The sequence below is a fragment of the Emydura macquarii genome, unplaced genomic scaffold (assembly GCF_026122565.2).
Source record: "Emydura macquarii macquarii isolate MOO-44397 ecotype Brisbane River unplaced genomic scaffold, CSIRO-AGI_Emac_v2 contig_1644, whole genome shotgun sequence".
NCBI classification, from domain to species: domain Eukaryota; kingdom Metazoa; phylum Chordata; order Testudines; family Chelidae; genus Emydura; species Emydura macquarii.
Window position 1 is genome coordinate 11,307,868 of NW_027131781.1, and position 22,104 is coordinate 11,329,971.

General features: G+C 46.8%; 1 protein-coding gene across 7 annotated transcripts in view; it reads right to left on the bottom strand.

The window, feature by feature from the left end:
- The window catches only part of CHD2 (chromodomain helicase DNA binding protein 2), a 76,072-nt gene that overhangs the window by 11,505 nt on the left and 42,463 nt on the right, over nt 1–22,104 (bottom strand). For all 7 annotated transcript variants that reach the window (XM_067555635.1, XM_067555634.1, XM_067555637.1 and 4 more), the window contains 18 exons: nt 21,273–21,463; nt 18,275–18,463; nt 17,536–17,698; nt 16,972–17,124; nt 15,870–15,941; nt 14,027–14,176; nt 12,921–13,069; nt 11,387–11,483; nt 10,399–10,491; nt 9,482–9,655; nt 8,464–8,639; nt 7,129–7,170; nt 5,430–5,569; nt 4,357–4,495; nt 4,044–4,194; nt 2,412–2,534; nt 1,357–1,485; nt 452–592 (listed from right to left, as the gene is read on the bottom strand). In XM_067555635.1, the coding sequence (XP_067411736.1) occupies nt 452–592; nt 1,357–1,485; nt 2,412–2,534; nt 4,044–4,194; nt 4,357–4,495; nt 5,430–5,569; nt 7,129–7,170; nt 8,464–8,639; nt 9,482–9,655; nt 10,399–10,491; nt 11,387–11,483; nt 12,921–13,069; nt 14,027–14,176; nt 15,870–15,941; nt 16,972–17,124; nt 17,536–17,698; nt 18,275–18,463; nt 21,273–21,463 (2,472 nt within the window). The remainder of the gene's footprint in view (nt 1–451; nt 593–1,356; nt 1,486–2,411; nt 2,535–4,043; nt 4,195–4,356; nt 4,496–5,429; nt 5,570–7,128; nt 7,171–8,463; nt 8,640–9,481; nt 9,656–10,398; nt 10,492–11,386; nt 11,484–12,920; nt 13,070–14,026; nt 14,177–15,869; nt 15,942–16,971; nt 17,125–17,535; nt 17,699–18,274; nt 18,464–21,272; nt 21,464–22,104) is intronic.

The window sequence follows — 22,104 nt, forward strand, 5'->3', positions numbered from 1 at the left end:
TGTCAGCCATTCCAATATACTTTTCTGATTGGGGAAAGTTGCATTTTCAAGTCAATCTGAAAACAGCTCACTCCCTTTCACTCTCTATCCTTCGTTCACAACCCCCAAAGTATGTCACCTTTTCCATTCTTCACTGCAGGTGTCTTTTCTCCCCTATTCAAGGTAAACTCTCCTTCCAGAAAGTTCTGGAGGCTGGAAGAGGCTGCAAGCTCTTCCCAAAGCTGGCTAGTAAAGCATACTGTAGCATTCTTTTACATGGGGTCTTTAAGAATGTCCAATCTCATAATGTGTCGAACTCTAGGAATATTCCCTGTAAGGACTTCACTGCCTTCTCAGTCAAACTACTCTCCTAGATATGCATTGGCATGTGCAGGGTTTGAATCTGAAATGCTCAATGTGATTTACGGCTGTAACGTGTCTCTAAAGGTTACACGTAAGATATGCCTGATACCTTCTCTTTTTTATCCTTGGTCTTCTTTTTCTCTTTATTGCCTTCCTTTTCTTTCTTTGTGGTTGACTGTTTTTCCTTGTTCTCTTTGTTCTCTTTTTTCTTCTGTTTCTTTTTCACTGGGCTCTTTTCCAAGCCGTCCTCCTAGGAAATTAGTCACAGGCTCAAGAGTCATTCACAAAGCCAGAGTTCCTCACTTCTGACACACAGACCTTTCTGTCAATAATCCTGCAAGCGCACCTGACCCTTGCTTCTCAAACTTTTCCTGGCTCTAATTAACCTCAGCAAGCCCAAAGCAGCAATCTGCCTGTACCCCACAACCCATACCTCGAAGTGAATCAATCAAACCATCTACAGCTGATTAGCACATAGCGCTCGCGGATTTAATTTAGCTAGTCACTAGGCTTAGCTCTTAAGGTAGATACTGATCCGAACATTAAGAAACCTTTAGACTATATGCAGAGCCACTCAAAGAGAGGGGTTTTCCAGGGAGCAACCTTATCTTGGTAAACTCTGGCTTCACCAAAGGCAGGTTTTCTGAGGCGGAGAGGGAGAGAAGTCCTGTCGAATCTCTCTTTCTCTCCTTTACAGGGCCAAAAGGCCCTGCAGTATGACAACCTTCCCTCAAGCCAGTAAAGGCTAGAAGTGGCCCATTTTGGAGCCCATCCACGCTTTTATCATTGGCTTAATGGGGTGGGTGGAGAAGGCCCCACCACCTCCCCTGTTCCCAAGTGATGAAGCATGTTGCCCCTGCAGATCTGCCAGGCCCCAATTTCAGTTTACTGTTCTGTAGCTCCCCTACCGGTCCTTTGGGGAAGTTGCAACAGGTGCTTTTCAAGTCTAGTTCCTGAAGCACCAAGACAGTTCAAGCAGCTTTGTAAAAGCCCTCTCCACCTGGGTCAACACACCTTGACTTCACCCTCTTCCAGCTGGTTGTCCGAGTGCCGAGGAGAGGACAGTTCATTTCCATGCTCATCTTTGACTTTGGGAGCCTTGTTCTCTTTCTTCACCCGTGGTTTCCTCTTCTTCAGTTTGGTCTGGGGAAGAAGAGAAACCAGTGAGGACAGGAAAACAACCTCCTGAGACAGAAACACCATTTCTCTTCCTCTAGGCACTCTGGGTGATGATAGGTACCAGTGTGGAGCACTAGGAGATCCAATGGGCCCTGGGAAATAACGCTGAGCCACTAACTAGAATTACAACCCAAATCAGAGGGTCCCATCTTGGCTAGCAAGGGGAGAGCCATCTGAGGTTTGAAGGGTCAAAGGACTATTCTGAACACACATGGAACTGGTACAAGTGACTTGCTGCCGCCAGGCAGCCTGGTGATGGGGCAAATGAAGGGAGAGCTGGTGCTTATTGCCAGAGGGTATTTAATGCGACGCCCACATTGCGATATCCAGGAGGGAGAAGGCTGGGATAAAAAGAGCTTTATTCTGGGTGCATTCACTGCTTATCTCCAAAGCTCCTTGCTAGTTGGAGCATTCAGCATCCAACCCTATGTACGCTCATAAAATCTTATCAGGTCACTTTGGAGTTCACTTCTGCTTCTGACAAGCGACTTGGTAAAATGAGAATCCTGGAGTCCCATGTGCTGGTTCTCAGTATCTCACACATCAAGCACACTCAGTTTACAGGTAAAAAGATGCCTTTTTGTAAATGACAGACCAGCAAAGTCAGCCTCAAATCTGAGAACCTAATGGGGCTATTTCCATCTGAAAAGTGATCATTAATTAACAAACCCCACCACCACCACCAGCTCTTGGTTCAATCTGATGAAAGGATAAGAGTACAGACACATCCACAGTCTGTTCAAACAGAGTATTTAATGAGCTAGAAATGCAGGACGTAGTTTCCTTCTAAGCCAATGGTGTGTGTGGGGGGGTGCCCCACAGGTTGGGGACCACTCTTCTAAGCAATGTCCAGTGCACCCTTGGGGGCACTTGGCCATCCCCTCACTCACCTCTTCTCCATCATTCACATTTTCCTTCTTCTCCAGATCTTTCTTCAGCAATTTCAGCAGATAATCGACTCGGGTCTGGAGCTGCTTTCCCTGAGGTTTCTTATCTGTCTCAACAGGTAGGATCTTTGATAAAAACAAAACACCCACATGCAGCTATCAAGCCTTGAAATGAACAAATGCACACCAGTAATAATCCCCTCCCCTAGCATCCAGCAAAGGGGGGTGAAGAAGCTTCAGCTTCTCAGGGGGAATTCCCTTATCCCGCACTCCCAGCCACAAAGGCCCAGCTCCTCAAAGATATTTAGCTGCCTAACTCCCATTAATTTCAATTGGAGTTAGGAGCCTAAATCCCTTTAAGGATCTGGGCCAAAGAGCTCCCTCACAAGTCTCCTCCTTTCATAAGGCAGCAGCGTAGAACTCTACCAATTCGGGGAGTGAGGGGAATTGTCTCTGTGCTGGCATTGAAGTGACAGGGCGTGTGAGCATAACCGGGTAGGAACTTCAATTGCCATTATCTCAGATTACAGAACTTCTCCAGTGAGCAAACACACACATGGCAAAATACAACAAGGAGCCTGCGTTGCAACAGACCCTTTGCTCCCGTTTTGACAGGCTGAATTTATTTATGACATCTCTTCACAGTAGGTAAGTCCTGCGTAGCACATTTGGTAAAAGTAATGAATCCTTAGTAACTTGAGAAAAAAAGGTCCTTCTGTAAAGTTGATTTAATTGGTTTGTGCCTTCATTAACAGATAAAAATGGAGCTACACTTGATTGTTAGCTCTATTTTCTTAAAACAATGAACTGAGCTGACTGTAATTAACATACAGCAAGACTTGGCTATGGCATTTGTGTTGTGAAGGGTGAAGCTGCTGTCTTCTGGGTGAGAATCGTCAGCCCACTGTGTCAGCAGAAGGAGAACTAGAGGGGCTTCTCAGGACCACCATTGCAAGGAAGAGATGTGTCTGGGATGTTCGTTTCCATTTTAAAATGCTTTTCTAAGCATCACGCCTGAGGGCACTCATTCATACCAGGACACGATCGGTTCTTTGCTAACACACAGGTAGGTCTGTAAGCAGTGACACTGTCTGAGCGCAGCATTAGCCCTGGAGGTGCCCTAACACAAGCAGCATCAATACGCTGCAAAGAGCTCTTTACATAAGGAAATTTAGGTGCGAAACAAATGCTTGTTAGATGCACATGCAAACACACATCTAGCCGAGATCACATGATTCATAGATTCCCAGGCCAGAAGGGAGCACTGTGATCATCTAGTCTGACCTCCTGTCCAACACAGGCCACTGAACTTCCCCCCAATAATTCCGAAATGGTTTTGGACAAGGTACCCTCCCATACCTTGCACCTGTGCCAGTGTTACTGTTCTTCTACCACATCATTTCAATGTGTTATACATGGGGTGGTTCAGAGCAAATCTATTGGCAGTCAAGTAACAATGCTAGTTTCTGGTGTCCACCAAGCACAATACAGCATTCCAGAGGGGTCGTGGTCTTTAATAATACTAACAAGGAAAACCAAGTGTTTACAAATACAAACATCTGTCTTTGAGGTGAAGCAAACGTGTTCTCCTTGAGTCCCTGAATCGAAGCGAGCAACACACAGAGACCTACCTACCTTATCAGTTAACTTCAGTTCTGGGTCCGTTTTAATTAGCTCCCAGTTTCCATAGCCATGTTCGTAAATTCCCAGCAACAAACGAGAATCATCCTCCACTCCCCAGTCTACATCAAAGTGAGCAGCTTTGACGCGGCAAGTCAGGCAGAACCTGAAGGCATTTCAAACACAAAAGAGGTGGTTGAGGGGCTCCTTTTCAACGCTGCAGTATCGAAGCAAGTCTACAAACCCAGGCTGGCTTCCCTTTTGCCAGCACACAACCCCAGCTCCCTGCCCTTCCCTCCCATTCATGCATCCAGCCATGCAAACTCACTTCCTCCTTTCCTCCAGGTCTGTGGGAATGGATTTGTGCAGCATTTCAAACTCCTCTTCATGCTGGATGATGGATTTCACGTTGACCTGGACACCAGAGATCTTGAGGGTAGGACCCCTCCTTTTCCCAGGCCCTTTCCCTGCTCAACGGCAACAAACATTTCAGCTGAAAGCACTTGGCCAGGATGAAAAAGACACTGGAAAAGGCTCAGATGCATGGAAGAGCTTTATATTCCTCCCATAACCCTCTGTTTAAACATAGGGCTGGCTGCTAACGCTCAGATAGACCTTGAGCAGCAGGCTCTTCCTTCGTTCAGAGAGTGGTAGTGAGTGATTCACCGCACTCCAAGCCCCTTCCAAAGTCATTTTCTTAATTATAAATAAAACAACACCACTGCGATTCAGCCACTTCACCAGCTCGGTTCAGCCACGGTCACGCAGAGCCTTACGGGCAGAGCTGGGAATAAAACCCAGATCTCCGAATTCTGTCTCCAGTGCCAACCACCAAACCACACTGCTTCCTAGAAAGCTAGAGCATGCAGGGGCAAGACACAGGCCTGTGTGTTCCTCCAGTCTTGGAAATATGTGCAGGGTATTTTACCAAGTGCCGCAGGGGCATTGACCGGCTCAGAGGATTGATAACTGCAGGTACAGGTATAATGTAGGGTGCATGTTACTGGTTTGATTCCAGCCCAGGAAGCAGTTAAAATATCTCCAGTCTGCTGGCTGCTCCGCGATCTAACATGAAAGGAGCTGGTGGCTGTAGCCCCTGCCTTAGAAATCCCATCTCCAACCAAATTAGAAATCCTTTGTCCACCAAAGACTAACAGTCCCACCTGACAACCTTCAGTCAGAGCAGAAGATTCACGGGCTGAGAGGCTGGAATAGCTTTCTCACTCTTAGAGGTAGCTCCCCCTCCAAGTGACTGGCAGAGGCAGCATGGGTGAAGTTTGTAATGTTTTTTGGCTAACTACGGCCTCCAGCACGGCTGATGTGGCATCCCATCTCACCCAGAATTGGGATGGGTCCCCACCAGCACCAAGAGGTGAATGCAATCAGCGCACTTTCACTTACCCTCACTGGGGTTTTCTTTCAGCTGCTCCTCATATTCCTGCATAGCCGACACGCAGCTGTTGTGAATAAGTTCCCCTAAACGTTTCAAGTCGGCTATGGACTTGTCCACCAGCTCGGCATCACGGGCAATGCACTCCAGCCTGAGAAAGGAAGAAAAGAATCGGGAAAGCATCAGACTCAACCCCTGGCTGCTGGCCCTGCTCAGAGACACAGGGTCCCGTCTGCCTGCTGCTCAGATTCAGCCTCTCCCCTACGTGAGGCATTGTTATAGAGCACAATAATCAATTCCATATTGTGCGTACACCACTTTCAGATTCAGGTGTCTGAAGCATCCCAGATCAAGCCTATCACTTTCAAGCTTTTGCATTGCTGAGCATGGAAATGTTTTTTTGTTTTTTTTTTAAAGGAACTGGGATTTTTGTGTGTGCGTTCACATCAGCTCCCCCCTACCTAGAAGAACCAACACATCCATCCGTCCGCCTCTGAGCTTCTCTCTCCTATTTGGACTCCCCAGGCTGCTGACCCTTTTCTTTGCAGTTAAATACTGGCTTTAAGACCATATAGCGCAAGACCCCTCTTAAGCTTTGGTACCTGAGAGTTGAGGGATACAGCAAGAAGCAGGTGATCACCTAACAGGGGATTAGACTGGGACAGAGCTGCTTTGCAGAAGGTGATGCCATGTGCACCCTGCTCCTGCAGTGCTGTGGAACAGACTGGGTTGCTCTAGGAAGGCTGGGGAGACAGCATGTAATCCCTCCCTCTGCAGGACCCTATATGAATCCCCCCTGCCCCTCAGGCTTCTACGTGCAAGCCACCATTCTCTGTCTAACAGAGAGGCCTGTGACCTTGGCTCTGGGTCTGAATGTGACTGACTGCAAACAGGCACATATGGAATTAACTGCAGCTGTTCAATAGCGAGGCACATTGGACATGTAGGAACTAGTAACCTGACAGGGTCCAGCAGGTTCAGAGCCTCCTAACATCAGAGTTAAAGTGAAACCGTTCGCTTACCGCACTGGATAACTGCAGTGCAGCAAACACCAGTTCAACTGGATGTTGGCTGGCTGAATGATCCAACCCTAAAATTCACTTCCCTATTGTTAAAGCGACAGAGAAAACAGTATCGCCTGGGCATGTCTGGACCCTTGTTAGCTGGCCAATGCTACCCTACGCTCTTCTCTGCACTTCTAACTCTCCAGATAAATGTTTCCTGCTCCCACTGGCTATGTTCCTCCCGCCGACCAGCAGAAACTGGCTAGAATAAAAATAAGGAGGAGGGTAATATCAAACCACCTGCTCCAGGGCATAAGATGACCAGCTAGGAACAAGAGGGCATTTCCCCCTTAGTACAGTACAGCACAATTTCTGCTGGAGGTGCTTTACGGGGAGGTAGGCCTTCATCTGAAGCATTCACCAGCGGCCATCCTCTAAGACAAGATGGACCACCTGGCAATTCCTGTATCTCCAATGGCAGCACTTTCACACCATTCACCCTGCATATGTCAGGCTTTGCCCCATCAAAGAACCCTATGCCACACTCGATGCCTATCTGTTAATTGCACGTAGGGGTACAGCAATGGGTAGAGATCGTCACGTGGCTATTTGTGTCTCCTGTTCATCTTCTTCAGTACTGTAGTATTCAGAACTATAACTAATCTGTATGTGATTGTTCCCAGGATGAGAGAGAGTTGGCACATACCGTTCGAGTGGAAGTCCAAACTTCTTATAAGCCTTGATAAACCTAAGCAAAAAAGAAAAACAAATCAATATTGATAAAAAAAGGGTCCTAAATGACAGCTGTATTTGAAAACACGGTGATAAATTTCATTAGCTCAGCCCCATTGTCAATCGAGTATTTCATGTCCACGGTCTAAGTAGCTCCTAGGGCAAAGAGCTTTGAGGTGCTTGGCTAGAAGGACAAAGGATTACCTCTTAACGCTGGGTATTTGTCAGAGAAAAAAAAAGGGGGGATGGGGTGGGGAGGTGTCATAATTTTAGTAAAAAGCTTGGTTTAAAAACCAGCAACTCAAAGATGAAACTAAAGGAATCTCTTTTACATCTCTGGCCAAACCTCTGGAGACAGCCTTAGGATGAAGGCACTTGAGGAACTCAGGAGGTCAGAGAAAGTTCAATCTTGGAGATGGCAAGGACAAACTCTGGCTTGGAACTGTGTGTGTCAGCTGATCCGAGAAACGTAACTCAGGGGGAGATGAAACATCATTACCTTGACTGACTGCACCAACTCTTTTTGGGCTCCTGTTTCTGCCTAAATGTATTAACATTTGCTTTTTGTTTAAATTTAAACTACCAGGAAGCTTTTCTTCTTTCAGATGAATTTAGTGCTCATGAACAAAGCCAGAATGACAGCACAAAGACAGGAGTCCTTGGTTTCTCCATGGAATGGGTGTGCAGCTACCGGGAGTTCTGACCTCCTGCACACCCCCATTGGCAATGTCCCTTAATGCTGAATTCAGGGGACCCGCTCAGTCCACCTGAGATTGCTGATGGAGGCTGACCCTTTCAGGAGCAGTTTTTGTGACACACAGGCACATGTCTCACTAGAGCCAGACTAAAGACCGTCAGCTCATTTCACACAGGCCTGCAAAAGGCTGGCCAGCAAAGCTGACAATATAAAAGCTCAGAAGAACGGCTGGAGCCAGTAAAGCCTGATTTCCCCCCTAATTCTTCTGCTACGATATTAATAATAAGTAAATAAAGCACCAGGAGCCCTGCCTTAAAGTCTTTTAGAATTGATAAATGTTGATTACACAGCAGCACGAGCATGGAAGATCTCCAAGAAATGGAGGGTTTTGGGAGCCAATAGACCCAATCCAGCAAAGCACCTTCTGCACTTGCTTATCTTTAATCATGTAAACAGTCCCCTTGACCCGACTTCACTGGGGCCAGCCCCAGGCTTGCAGTTATGCAGCTGCTTGCCTGCTTTGCTGGAGCAGGGCCCCAGGCTGACGGTATCGGGATCTGCACACAATTTCCCAACGTGCTCATCGAACAGTCTCCTGGGCTCAGCACTGACCTTCTGATTTCAGCGTCCGTAAATCCTTCCACCGTGTCTTTCCTCACGCTCCGTGGGCGCCCCCTGCGCTTCGGCCTTTTATCATCATCGGTATCATCCGTCTCGCTCTCTGATCCAGATGACCGCTGTATCCTCCTCTTTGATTCAGCATCAGAATCGCTGTCATTTGCCTGAGCCTGAGAGAGCCAGAAGGACAGCCCAAGAGTAACAAGGGCTAATCTGCCACCTCCTTCAACCCCTCCCTAGTGCCATGGACTAGCAATGCACACGCAGAACTCCTTGGTGCTTACTCTGAAGCAAGGCCAATCGGATCAATGTCAGCATCATCCTGTCTTAGAGGAATCTCCCTCCTTTCCCCCCTTGAAGTGTCTGATGCCCAAGGCCCAGTGTACTTGCTCATCTTTCTTTGACAGGTTGCCAGACAACACCCCTAAATTCCCTGTTTGGAGCATGGGAATGAAGCAAGTTTTAATTGCACAACCCTATTGCTAGAGGATTTGAATACATCATAGCACCTAGGCACTTAACCTGGAAAGGGAACCGTCTCTTCTGGTTGCGAGGGGACAGGGTGGGTTTAAGCATGGTGAGCTGTGAAGCTTAGTGAGGAGATGGGAAAGAAACATTCAAGAAATGACCTATGATGCAATCAAAAATAATCTGCAGTCTAATCCCTACCACACGGTTGGCTATTCTCCCCTGGGCAGCAATCTGTGACTGCCACCAGGTTTCCGCTCTTTTACATTTTTTTTTTAAATAAAGCACAAGATGAATTGGAAACACCAATACCAAATTCAGTATGGACCCAGACCTTGCCCTATAGACTCAGGACCTAATTCATACTCCGTATGGCAGTCCTCTGGGCTCTTATGTGCTTTGTTCCAAATCAGCACCGGAGGGGGAGGGGTGTGAGGAGAGGGAATCAAACTCCCACAAAACTGTTACTGAGCAAAGAATGTCTTTCCCACTGCCAGCCTTCTGTGATGTGCTCTCTCCCAGCTTCCCGAGGTAGATGCTGTACCTTTTTAGTGGAGCTGCGGATTCTGGGCAGCATATAGATTTCTTCCAGTTCCTTCTGTCGTTCCTCCTCCTCCACTTTCTTCCTTTGCTCTTCAGGAATAATATCATCCCAGTCCTTCTGGGATCTCTCGTCCAGCTCAGTCTCCTCCTCCTCCATGGTTGCAAAATTGGCCACCTGATAAGCAAAAGCACACCCATGGGATTAGCAACTCTTACTGGCACTGGCGATACGTTGGTCCAGTCTCAACTTCTTTCTCTTGAGGAGTTTTCCCATGTAATCTATCCTTTAGCCTTTCTCTTCCTGTTGTCTGTCATGTCTTCCAGCTATTAGCCATTGAGTAGTGCATGCAGTTTATAAGCTCTGGCTGAGGTCTTTCCTAGGTTAGCATTTCAGTTCCCAAAATTAGGAAGTTTTAGATTTTCTTCTCCACTATCGAGATCGTTTAAAAACCTAAACACCTATGTTTCTTTAGTGCTACCCTTCCATCAAACTTATCAGCACCATTGTTGGGTGGGGACCACCTGCTGCTGTATCCTTTGCAAAGGGTTTGGCTAGAACAGTGGTTCTCAATCTGCAGCCCAATCAGCACACAGACACAACCCATGTGACATCCTCAGGGCCTTACAGGCAGTGTGTGTGTGTGTGTATATATATATTGTATGGATACAGCCCACATAACACACAGAGAGATGCAATATGCGGCCCACAATGGTAAATAGGTTGAGAACTGCTGGGCTACAGCCTTCCTATGTGAAGCCAGCATGCAGGTGCAGAGTTGACCAGTTCTGTCCCTTCCACGTCACTGAATTTACAAACAAGGTTGACCCTGGCAAAGACCATTCATAGCCACTCACTCACTCTGCTAGGATTCAGTCCCTCTTATTCACTTGCTCCTAGGAAATCTATCTGCTTTGTACCTTGAATTGCGACAGGAGCTCATCTGTGGCGCTCGAGGACACTTCATTCTCTCGTGTTTCAGCCAGGCGTAAAATCTCATCGATATCCATTTCCTACCAGTCAGAAAGTAATGATGATAGAATCAGAGGAAGTACAGCAACAGAAAGGAAGGGGGAAGAGGGGGGCTTAAAGGATCGACTTGTGAGGTGTGACCACTAAACACGCCTTGCTTGGATATGAGTGAGTGAAATAAGGGAGGTGGGGGAGACAAGTTAAGAGTCTGCAAATACTGACGAAGTGTCTTCACTGAGGAGGAGGATGGACTATTCAGATAGTACAAGAGGAATGATGGTTGAGACTGAGAAAACAACAGCTTGGGCAGCAGGAAAGAATTTCAGAGTGCGATCTTTTCATTTGTCCAGTTGTTCCCTCAAGGGACGTGGCTGAACTCCACTGCCTGGACCATTAACAGGGCTGTTCAAAGCATCCAGTAACATACTGTCAAAAACACCCCTGCACTGGGATGGGGCAGAGGTGACCCTCTCTGACTCCTGTGGAAACTACAAAAGAAAGGAAAGCTGTAGAAGGGCTAAGAGAAGCTGGGATGAAGAGGACTCACCAGGCCCTGTTGCAATACACTAACTCCTCACTCACAGCGCTACAGATGTATGCGGAGAGGGCTGACAGGGGACAAACTCCCACCATTTAAAACCCAACCACGAGGCTCCTATTTCTTTCAGGAACCTGATCAGAATCTCCACAGTCAGTCTGCCCCGTCCCAGCCCCCCAAGTCTATTATTCTCTCCCTTCAGGTTTTCTGGAGGCTTGAACTTGATGCGGGTGGCAGGAGTCAATTTGACAAACCCTATTAACTGAACTGCTCTCTCTGATCCACAGAGCCAATACAAGAGAGGCAGGCAATATGCGAGCTCCCCACGCAGTAGTGCCAATGAAATGAAGGTCACGAAGACCAGCAGAGCACAGCTAGGTTATTTTAATTTTAACTACCTGAGGCTCCAATTCTTCCCCTTCAAGTTCCTTGAAGAGATCTTCAGCGCCAAACTTCAGAATAGCTGTCAGCTCCTCTTTGTTGAAAGGATTTGAGCTGCAAACAGTAACAAAGACACAGTTCCAGAGGGGTAGCCCTGTTAGTCTGTTTTTAGCAAAACAGTGAGAGTCCTAGGACACCAAAGACACAGCTGACTCTCAGGGGCCCCCAAGCCAGCCCTGCTGTTTCACAGCTGCCCTGATATGGTGTAAAGACACAGCTAAGCCTCCCTCATTAGGCCAACGCTGGTGTGTGAGTGCTCAGCCCCGCATGCAGAAAGGCCTTGCATGATCTCTCCCCCGTTCTGTCAGGGTTCAGAGTGCTATCAAGGCAGCGTGCTCCATTCCTAGGGGAAGGAGGACAGCGCACCAAGTGACTCAATACCAAGCCACATGGCCAATTAAGCAGCAGTGTTTCTGGGCTCCAAGGAAGGGATTCCCATATCCTAGAAGGATGGTTATCTTGATATGTGGCCTCAGGAGTATGTTGAGGGGGATGAGGTGGGGAACAATGGGGAGCTCCTGAGAGCTTTATCACACACAAGGGAAGGCTCTAGCATGGCTGGGGCTGGTGGCCCAGGGAAGGATACACTTCCTGAGCAAGCTTCAATACCAAGTTTTAATACTGGCACACAAAACCCAGAACCATTCTTGAAGACCCTCCTCATGAGTGCTTTCCAGCCTGGCATATGCATCTGAGTCAGCATCTGGGTCCCCATACCTTTGTTGCCTTGGTATCACAAATCACTTATTATTACACTGCAGAAGTAAAGTGGACAGACCCACCAGTCTGCTAAACCCAACAGACGCCCTCCTCTATGCTTCCTGAAACCTGTAGCCAAATGGCCCTTCTGTCCACACCCACCCAGCTATTTGGTCTTTCACCTCTGGCACCAGGAGCTGCAGAAGTTGACTAGAGCCAAGTGGTCCACATGGCCACTTTCTCCCTACAGCGCCAGCTGCAGAATGGAAGAGACCACATATCACAATATTAAACAGCTGTTTAGGTGAAAAGCCAGGAAAAGCCTCCAACCGACCCTAGCTGGTTACAGTTATGGTGCCAGCATGGAAAAGAAATCAATTGTGTGGGACTCTCATAACCTACTGTCAACTTCTTCAGATACCAGTGACCTGGAGGGCCCTGTAAGAAAAAACTGACAGCCTCTAAAAGGAGGGAAAACAGGCCAAAGACCAAGCTAGGAGAGAGGGGCAAAAAACAAACAGAGGAAAAGAAAAGAAAAGAAAAAGGGAGAGAAAGATGGAATGAAAAACAGAGGAGACTGCCATACTAGTTCTTTTTATTTTCTTGTTGACTCTGGCATCCCATACAGTTTCCATATCAACAACTGCATGAGCCAAAGTTAGTGGGGAGCTACTATTATTATGCTTTTTGCTGGCCAACTACACTATCAACTAATTGCCCAAGTCACCATGAGAGTGACACTGATTACTGCACATATTCAATCTGATGCTCTCCTCCCTGCTTGGCACTTACTTGGATCTCCCAGAATTATTATCCAGCACAGTACGGCCTGTGGTGTCCATACGCTGGATCACCAGGTGATCCAACACCATCTTTTTCTTGGCCCTTTCGATGATCTCCTCTTCCACTGTCCCCTTTGTGACTAAGCGGTAAATGTTCACCTGCAGGGCAAAGAAAAAGCAGAGCTATTTGGTGGATCTGCAACACATAGTCCCGCCTGAATTACAATGCACCCTGTGCTATTTAATAAAAGGTAGCAATAACCTGTCTGCATGGTCTCTTCTTGCAAAGATATATCCTACATATTATTAACACCTAATCCAAGACACACAACCTCATGGGAATAGCTATTCTCAAGAGATTTCCAGCCCCACCAAAACCACAAGAAAGGCTGCTCTTGCCAGATCTGCAGCCTGCTTTTGAGACTAGAGGTTCAGTCACCTCAGAAAAATACTGTAAATAGATTTTAAGGTCAGAAATGACCTTTATGGAAATCTAAGTCTTACCTCCTGCATAACACAAGCCAGTGATTCCTGCATCAAGCCCATAACTAGAGTCTGAGATAGAGCAGTGTGTATGTTTGTGTATATATATATATATTTATAAACAAAGAAACACAACAGACTCACAATAAAATTACAGGTGGAAGACAATGCCTGCTCTCTCTAAGCCCTATGCTGGCTTTAATAGGCTCCTACCCAGAAATGATCAATAAGCTTTTAGGCCTCCCAGCCTTGCCAGTGTCCCCTGCTTGAATTCAATGCCTGCTGCCAGAACAGTGCGCCATTTGAGTTATGAAACGAAGAACCATAGGAAATTTGCTTGGTTTCGTTATTAACCCAATATCCAGTCCAGATTCATGAGCCTACTGAGAGAATCCAGGTCCTGTTCCCAGCCAACTTGGGCTGATTTGTTTTTGCACCCCAGCTTTCCAGCTTACCCTCCGTTTCTGGGGAACCCTGATGGATCATATAGCTCAGACACGAAGGAATCAATCTGAAGAGCCCATGCAAGCCAAACGTGCCATGCTCTGCAGAGCCCTGAACACAGATGAGCCTGCCACAGCGTACGACTGGACTCATATCATAGCAAAATAGACCCAAAGCTGCTCTCCTGACCTGCTTCTTCTGTCCAATTCTGTGAGCACGAGCCTGAGCTTGCAAGTCATTCTGGGGGTTCCAGTCTGAGTCAAAGATAACCACGGTGTCTGCAGAAGCCAGGTTAATCCCCAGTCCACCAGCTCGCGTTGACAGCAGGAAACAGAAGTCCTGCATACAATGACAAGATACCTGAGTACAGCATTGGTCGCACAAACCGATCTCAGCTGCTCAAAACATATACATGCAAAAGCCGGTGAAGTTATGCAGGTTACAACCTATCCTACAGGGCCCATCTGTATGTGGGACCTGGTCCAAGGAGAGGAAGGTGCACCTGAATGCAAAGCTGAGGGAGAATGGAGAGACTCTGGGAATGGAGATTTAGTAGAGAGAGGAAGTTCGGAGTCATCACAGGGCAGAGAAAAGAGACAGGGTTTGAAGACAGTTTGAGATGATGAGGTGCTCAGAGCAGGGGCAGCATATGAAAAGGATTGTCCTCTTCTGTAGAGAGAAGGAGAAGAAAAGAGGAAGACAGAGAAGTCTGGTATTTGAGCCGCAGCACGGGAGAGGTGGAAAGAGATGCAGCAGAAAGAAGGAATCCCCACCCCATCCGTTTAAGCAGTCCTAGTATCAGTAATCTTGGGGGATACGGATGGGTATGTAAGCGCGATGGGTGCGGGCACATGGCAGTCTTCAGCATCCCATGGGCTCAGCCACATCAGGGTGCAGAGAAAGGTGCCGTTGGCAGACAGAAGCCTATGGAACGTGAGGTACAAGTAGGTGACAGAGAAGTAAGGACCATGAAGAAGTGGACGCGACTCCAAGATCAGCCCAGCAGGTGTCGATGTGGGCAACAGAACGCAGCAACGGCTTGGGAGAAAGGGCACCTTGGGCCTGTTGCTTCTGAAGGTCAAACTATGCTGTGTATTGGACTCCCAGGGCAGCAGCAGGCAAACCCATGTGCACTTCACCGTATTTGTGCTGGTCCTTCTGCAGGCTAATCAGCCCCCCACAAAACAAAGCCTGCCATGGACTGTGAGAGTGATTGCCTGGGCACACAGGATGGCAGGAGGCTGCTGAAATTACAGGCCAGGGCCAGGCCCTCCTCACTCAGGCCGTCCTCCCCAGAGGAGTGGGCTCTGGGAACACCTCCCGGCGAACCCTTTCCTCTCCCCAGGGCCAGCTCCCTTGCTCTCCTGTCTGCACTGCAGTTTCTTTTTTCAGTCCTATTTTTCCAAGCTTCTTACTAACAGCAGGCACCTGGCCTTGTCTCCTTTGGTCTTTACAATCTGCTCAGTTAGCTCTGGTTTTCCAAGCAAAGTCACATTTTTCAGGCAGCTGGATTGCCTGAGGCAGAAAGCAACCAAGTGACTTGCACCTGGTGAGAGTGAGCCAGCGAGTAGGCCCAGAGAGGAGGAATTAGAAGACTGTACCCTCTTGGTCCCTAAGCCTTCACTCTAGCCGCTAGACACCACTGCCCGTCTATACTTCCAGCGTGGAGACAATCTCACACACCAGCCTGCACAAGTCATCTTGTGACCATTTCACTCCCAGGTCCAAGGGGAACGTCTAAACTCTAAGGGGCTTCAATCCTTGGCAGATTCTTTCTGGGTCTGATTTTCAGACTCCACCCTCTGTGAGGCACTGGGGCACTTAAAAATCCACACCGATGGCCACTGGATACAAAACATGCCACGGCCATGTCTTTAGGCATGGCCAGAACTCTGTAAAAAACCACACTCCCACTCCACAGGGAATGAATGGCAGCTGTGGCTGAGCTGTGAACTTGCACAAAGCTCGAGCGTCCCATCCCTTTCCCTTCTGAAGCTATTTTCCCTCAGGCAGGAAGCCCCAGCCGTCATACCTCAGAGCCGTCGGCGTTGAAGTGATCCAGCGCTTGCTTTCGGATCTCCCCTTTGATCGAGCCGTCCAAGCGCTGGAAAGATCAACAATAATGATAAAAGAAAGAAAGTAAAGGAACCCTGAGGAATTGCTGCCCCAAAGCTCTGGGAGTTCCACAGTCTCCTGTCCTACATACCTTCAGCTCGGAGCATTTAATCATTAAAAATAACTGCTGATTAAAAATAACTGCACTGATTTAACCTGCTGCGCTGAGGGGGAGGGAGGCGGGGAGCTAGCTTAGGCAGCAGTCACACGGTGGGTGACACTTCAGCTCTCATTACAGGCTCCCAGCCAGGATCTCTGCCTTTACACTCCTCTCTGGAGCTTATCAAAGGATCAAGGCTGATGCAGATGCCTGGAGGAGGAAGGGATGTTTTGCAAAGACAGGGCTTTATTTATTGTGCTTTTGCATGTTTAAAGCAGGCTCCCCACAGCAACCGCCGGGTGCAAATACAATTCTATAAAAACAAGGCGAGGGGTGAGCTGGCAAGCCAGCATCAGCCAAAGAGAAATGGAGCTGATAATCAAAGCTAAACGGATAAGGCAGCCAATTCACACCCCACCTCAGGCAGAACACACAGGCTTTACGGCCTAGCCTGAAGGGCTTTGTCACACCAAGAAGGGAGGCCACCTCCAAAGCCGAGAGTTCTCTGCTGAAATCGCCCTGTCAGACCCAGAGATGTTCACATCTAGGGACTTTTAGCAAAAGTGCATCTGCTCAAAAGTCAGTGCCTGGAGCAAGAACCATCTCTCTGGTAGTCAGAACCCAAACCGCACAGTGCTTTAATGATCAATACCCACACAATGAATTCTCCCCTTCCTTAGATGCTCACATCATGAAGGCACCTCTCTCTCATTCTCTTAGCTTGATGAGCACTTAGAGGAGCAGGAAGACAACGGAACTTCCCAGTTCGCACCAGTGCACTTTGCTTTAGTGCCTTATGTAGTTCAAGCTACCAGCCTCAGGGAGGCTGAGCATTTAAATCGCTTACGTCTTCTCAACACTCCCTTATTTGAGCTTTCAAGTTAACCCTGCGAGTGCGCTTCCCACTAACCCTCCTCACCTGGAAAGGGTAGTGCTTGATAGTCAAGTACTCTGCCAAGATGTCCAGCATTCTCACCATCTGGGAGAAGATCAGGACTCTGTTACCCCTCTCACGCAGCCGGGTCAGCAGCTTGTCCAAGAGAATTAGCTTTCCACTGCTCCTGATTAGAGACTGAAGAAGTAACAGTCATTCCAACGGACGCTTCCAACCACGCCCCTGTATGCACTGTACAGACCAACATGCACAGCAGGCTGTCCTTGTCCTTCAAGTCAGGTTTGTCCCAACATTACTCAGGCCCCATCACAGAATTTAATACAGTAGAAGGTGACTGACAGAGACTAAATCCCCGAAGCCCGATCTAACGCTATATGTCCATTCAACTCTGGACATCCCATCTAACCGGACACTCCTAGGTGGGCAGGAAGGCTGGAGAAGCAATGGCTTGGCTGTGGGGAGAAGACAGGAGCATGTCCAGAGGACAGAGGCAGCAGGAACTCTGCTTGCAAGATATTATTTTGGCATGGAGGCAGAAATGATGGGGAAGTAAGGGGGAAAGCAATCACACCCCAAGCAACTACCCACCACCAGCATCTCCAGGCCAGTCTCCCTTTCATTTTCTTCTGGCAGTTTAATGAGGTAGCAGTGGTTGCAGCACTTTTTCAGCTCCATCACAATGTTAAGGAAGCCAGATGTGCTTCCTCTTGTCCCCTTCGAAAGAGCCTTGTAGTTTCTTGTCAAAATCCACCTGCAGGCAGCAGTCAGTGAAACAAAATTCTCAGGTCAGGCCCTGTCATTTCACTGGGGGAGAGTGCAGACTGGATTCTTCAGAGAAACTTTTAGAGACAGCTGTGCCTACGCTGCCAGTCTCCCTGCATCTCTCCTCATCGCCTTTTCTATTACATGAAACTCTGCTTACTCCTCACTTGAAATCCCAACCCTCCTCCTCCTGTGACATGATTATTTAATATTACAAGGCACCATATTTGTGCATAGGCCTTTACAGAAATAAGACAGACATGGTCCCTACCTCGCAGGCTGACAAGCTAAATTACATCATCCCATCACTTTAAAAACAAACCACCTAGTGGGGTGAATTGTAGTATCTCCCTAGGGACAGGCAAGACGTGGGCAAGATGCTGTACCATCTTACTTTGCTCCTCATTGGAAAGCCTCCCCTCCTGAAGGAAACTTCATGCCACTTATGCTGCGCCCTATAATTGGTTTGGGGATATAGAACTACGGCCACTAGACACATTAATGAAGTAATCCACCAAAACCTGTTTCCCATTGGGCACTTTCAGTAACTCAGTAAATGCCTTACTTATAATACTGCTTCTGCAGGGCAGACATTTCCACCCGGAGAATCTGCTCCACTTTGGCCGGCAGGGATTTCTCCACATCCTTCTTCACTCTGCGCAGAAGGAAAGGCTCCAGGACTTTGTGAAGGCTCTGGTAGCCATTCTCTCTCCCTTTCCCATGATCGTCTTCAAAATCCTCCCAGAACTCAAACCTGATGGTACAATTTAGGAGTGGTGGGGTTAGAACGCCTCTTAACTACACCTTCTCTATTTACACTGACGCAATGCCCGTCAGCTGAGGACTTCAAAGTGACCCACAAGCAATTTATTCTGCACTGTTGTGACCTACGTAAGTGATCACCATTTTACAGGAGGGGTAAAATGAAAAACGGAGATTAAATGGCTTGCCCAAGTTTACAAAACAAATTGGTGGCATAGCTGGGAATAGCACACTGGTGTCCTAAATCCTTATTCCAACCACTGTCTAAGCTGCTGCCTTCATATATGGCCTAGATATGCCAGACCTTTTTTACCTACAACAAATCTTCTGCACCAGGAAACAAAAATGGGATCATAGAATCAACACTGTTAATTGTCTCTGGTTCTTTGACAAATGCGCTAGAACAGCAGTCTCTGTGTAAAAGGGAAATTCCCTTCAATGGAAGAAGCATCAACATTTAAGAAATTTACAGAAATGTACATGGAACTACAGGCAAGCCACTGGGTCAACGAAACCGTCCCTCTTCAGAAGGCAGGGCTAAACCAACCACAGTAGCTGCAACAGCCATTATTTGGAATATTTTTATGGCAGCTACGGTGGTCATAACCCACAAACAAAACATAACCCCACTTACATTTAGAAATAAGGATAGAGCGAATAAACGTGGCAAAGAAGCTGTTGGAGAAAGATGATAATGGAGGATGCCATGATAAATCCAGCATAAATACCAAGAGATACATTTTATTTTGGAAAACTAACTATAGCTGAATCTGTTTTTATCAGGGTCCCTGCTAATAACTCCCCAGTTACATAGGGGAATTGCCTGAAGTAAAATCCTGGAGAATTCATAAATAAGGGGAAAAGTCTCAGCTGAAGCTGAATTTGGATGTACTACAAGAAGGAGCAGCTTCAAGCTGAAGAATGGCTAGATACGGGAAATCTTTCTGAACAAGAAGATCAATTAGACAATAGAACAGTCACCAAGAAGATACTGAGCCATCAACAATTGCAACGTCAAGAGAGATTAGAGAGCACGCTTTGAAGTAATAGCCAGGGGAATGCCCAGCACTAGGTGCAGAAGTCTGAGGTTGACAATTTGCAGCATCATTCTGCACACTCAAGATGTTCTTTGCTCATTAGACACAGTAAACAGCAACAGATCTAGTTAACAGGGACATCATGATCAGTAGATGTATTTCTTCTGTGCCTCTGAGTTACGGAGGTAAATATGAACTTCCATACAATATGAAGGTGTGTTATTTAAAATAGTAGCAAACAGTGAACATTCATAATGTCTAGATACCTTAGCATTTGCAGATTCTGATCTCCTTTTCACACCTTTGATTTTAACTCTGGAACCTAACAATTGTCTAACAGCGTGAATTGTGCAAGCCAATGGATTTATGGATTTATAAAGACAATGGATTTATGGCTTATTACAACAATCTGCAACCCACTAATCCCCTTTTTGTCCAATGACTGCAGGGGTGTTAAAAGGCCCCTTCACCTTGAATGGTCTCTTAGAATATATGCTAACTACTTCTGCTAAACAATCTGTTCCACCTTGCATTTTGCTGTGACCCTGGAAGTTCCTATCACAGACCTGAAGAAGATCTCTGTGTATGGCTCAGAAGCTGGCATCTCTCACCAACATAAGTTGGTCCAATAAAAGATATTACCTCACCCCCCTTGATTTTCTAACCCATCCGCTATCAACACCTTGTAAGTCCTTAATACTTTAACCCAAAGATTCCAAACTGTACACAGGATAATAGATTGGTGAGATGTATCCACTTTGGGGTGTAATGGGTCAGCAGTTTAAGGTACTGATCCAAAACCAGCTGAATTAAATGGGAATATAAATAGTGCACAGCAACACTATGCAACAGTTTGAGACAGGAAGTGAAGAATACTACTTCCAACTGAAATTCTTTATCCATTAAAATAATTCAGTATCTCAGAACATGGTCCTTACTCTAGCAGGTTACAATCTTGGTAGCAGGTATATGATAGCCACAACATCTCCAGTCACCGACCCAACTCTTTTTCTTTTCTTTAAAAGGCCTGTATCAGATTAGCAGCCATCAGGTACAATTTTCAAAAAATGCCTAAGTGACTTAGAAGCCTACACCTCATTTTCTAAGTGACTTAGGTGCTTAGAGCCCGAATCTCACTGAAAACCAATTACAGTTAGGCTTCTAACTTTTGAAAATGGGACTCTGGCATTTTAAATTTTTTTTTACACCTTGATCTTTGCAGCTCCATACTGATCCTCCTGAATTAAAATCCCTTATTCTGTCTTTGATCAATGCTCACGTGGCAGCAGTTTTTGTATATTCTAAAGACCCATCCGTGGAAAGAATCTTCCAACTAGATTTTGTTTCACAGTTTCGAAATTTGCTTTTTTTTGCCCCCTCCATTATTTTACCATCCCATTCACTGGCCTCCTGTTTTTAATCGAAGCCTTGGAAACGGTCTGGACGGTTGCTTAAAACAGGAGTGTGGCTATCTGGAGGTGTCCCTCATGAAGACAGAGAAGGGAGGTGGTGAATTACATTACCCAGCCCACCTGCTGCCAACACAGGTAAGTTCCTTGCACCATTCATTTATGTCTCAGCACTTGCCACTTCCCCTCTTCATTGTGTTTTTCTCCCTCTGTGACTCTAACCCATTCAGTTTCACTTACTTCTTTCTGTGACTTCCAAAACCAAGCCATTTCATACTCCATGTCTAGTTAAGAGATGGTATTTGACAATGAACACATACTGGTATCTTTTGAAGTACACAGTAAGGAGGCTTACTTCTCCGGCATGATAAAGTGCAGCAGAGACCAGAGCTCTTTGAGAGAATTCTGAAGCGGGGTCCCAGTGATCAGGAGCCTGTGGTTGGACTTGAAATCAATCAGAGTTTTATACAGCAAAGAGTCATCATTCTTCAACCGATGGGCTTCGTCCACACCCAGAAAGGCCCAATTAATGCTGCCCAGAACAGTCTGGAGCAAAAAAACAAAACCAAAGGAGACACCAGATCAGACTGGCCCCACAAGTGTTTATGTTAATTTCTCCGTGGGCCTAAAATCAGCTGTGTAGTGTTGCAATAATTGCATTCCCTTATATTCTATTCAGTTTCTTATACCACACCCATCACGCTGGTATCTGAGCACCTTTTGCTTTCAGTGTGCTTGACCAAGAAGCATTTCCTTTAGTGACATGCCTTTGGGACAGACGCACCACATCAATTCTGGCTCCACGCAAAGGTGAGCAGAAATGTTTAAAAGTTAACATGCTATCAAAATGCCCCAAACATATTTTAAGGGAATTTCAACAAATAGATAGATTTTAAATGGACCATTTCTTCTTCTTTTTCAATTCCTAAAGCACAACCCTTCCCTGCCCCACATTCCTCTTCCTTTAATCCATCCCTGCCATGACTGCAGAATCCCTGTTGTGCTCATAAGCCCCAGCATGCACCGTGTTGCGACAGCATCAACACCAGAGCAGCTAATCTGCCTGTGGGGATAAGGCAATAAGACCTCGTATTCAGCACTCAGTATTTGTTCTCAAGTTCTCTGTTCTCACACAGGATTCAGTGACTCATTGGCAGGGCTGCCCGGCACACTCCAGGCAGCTCTCT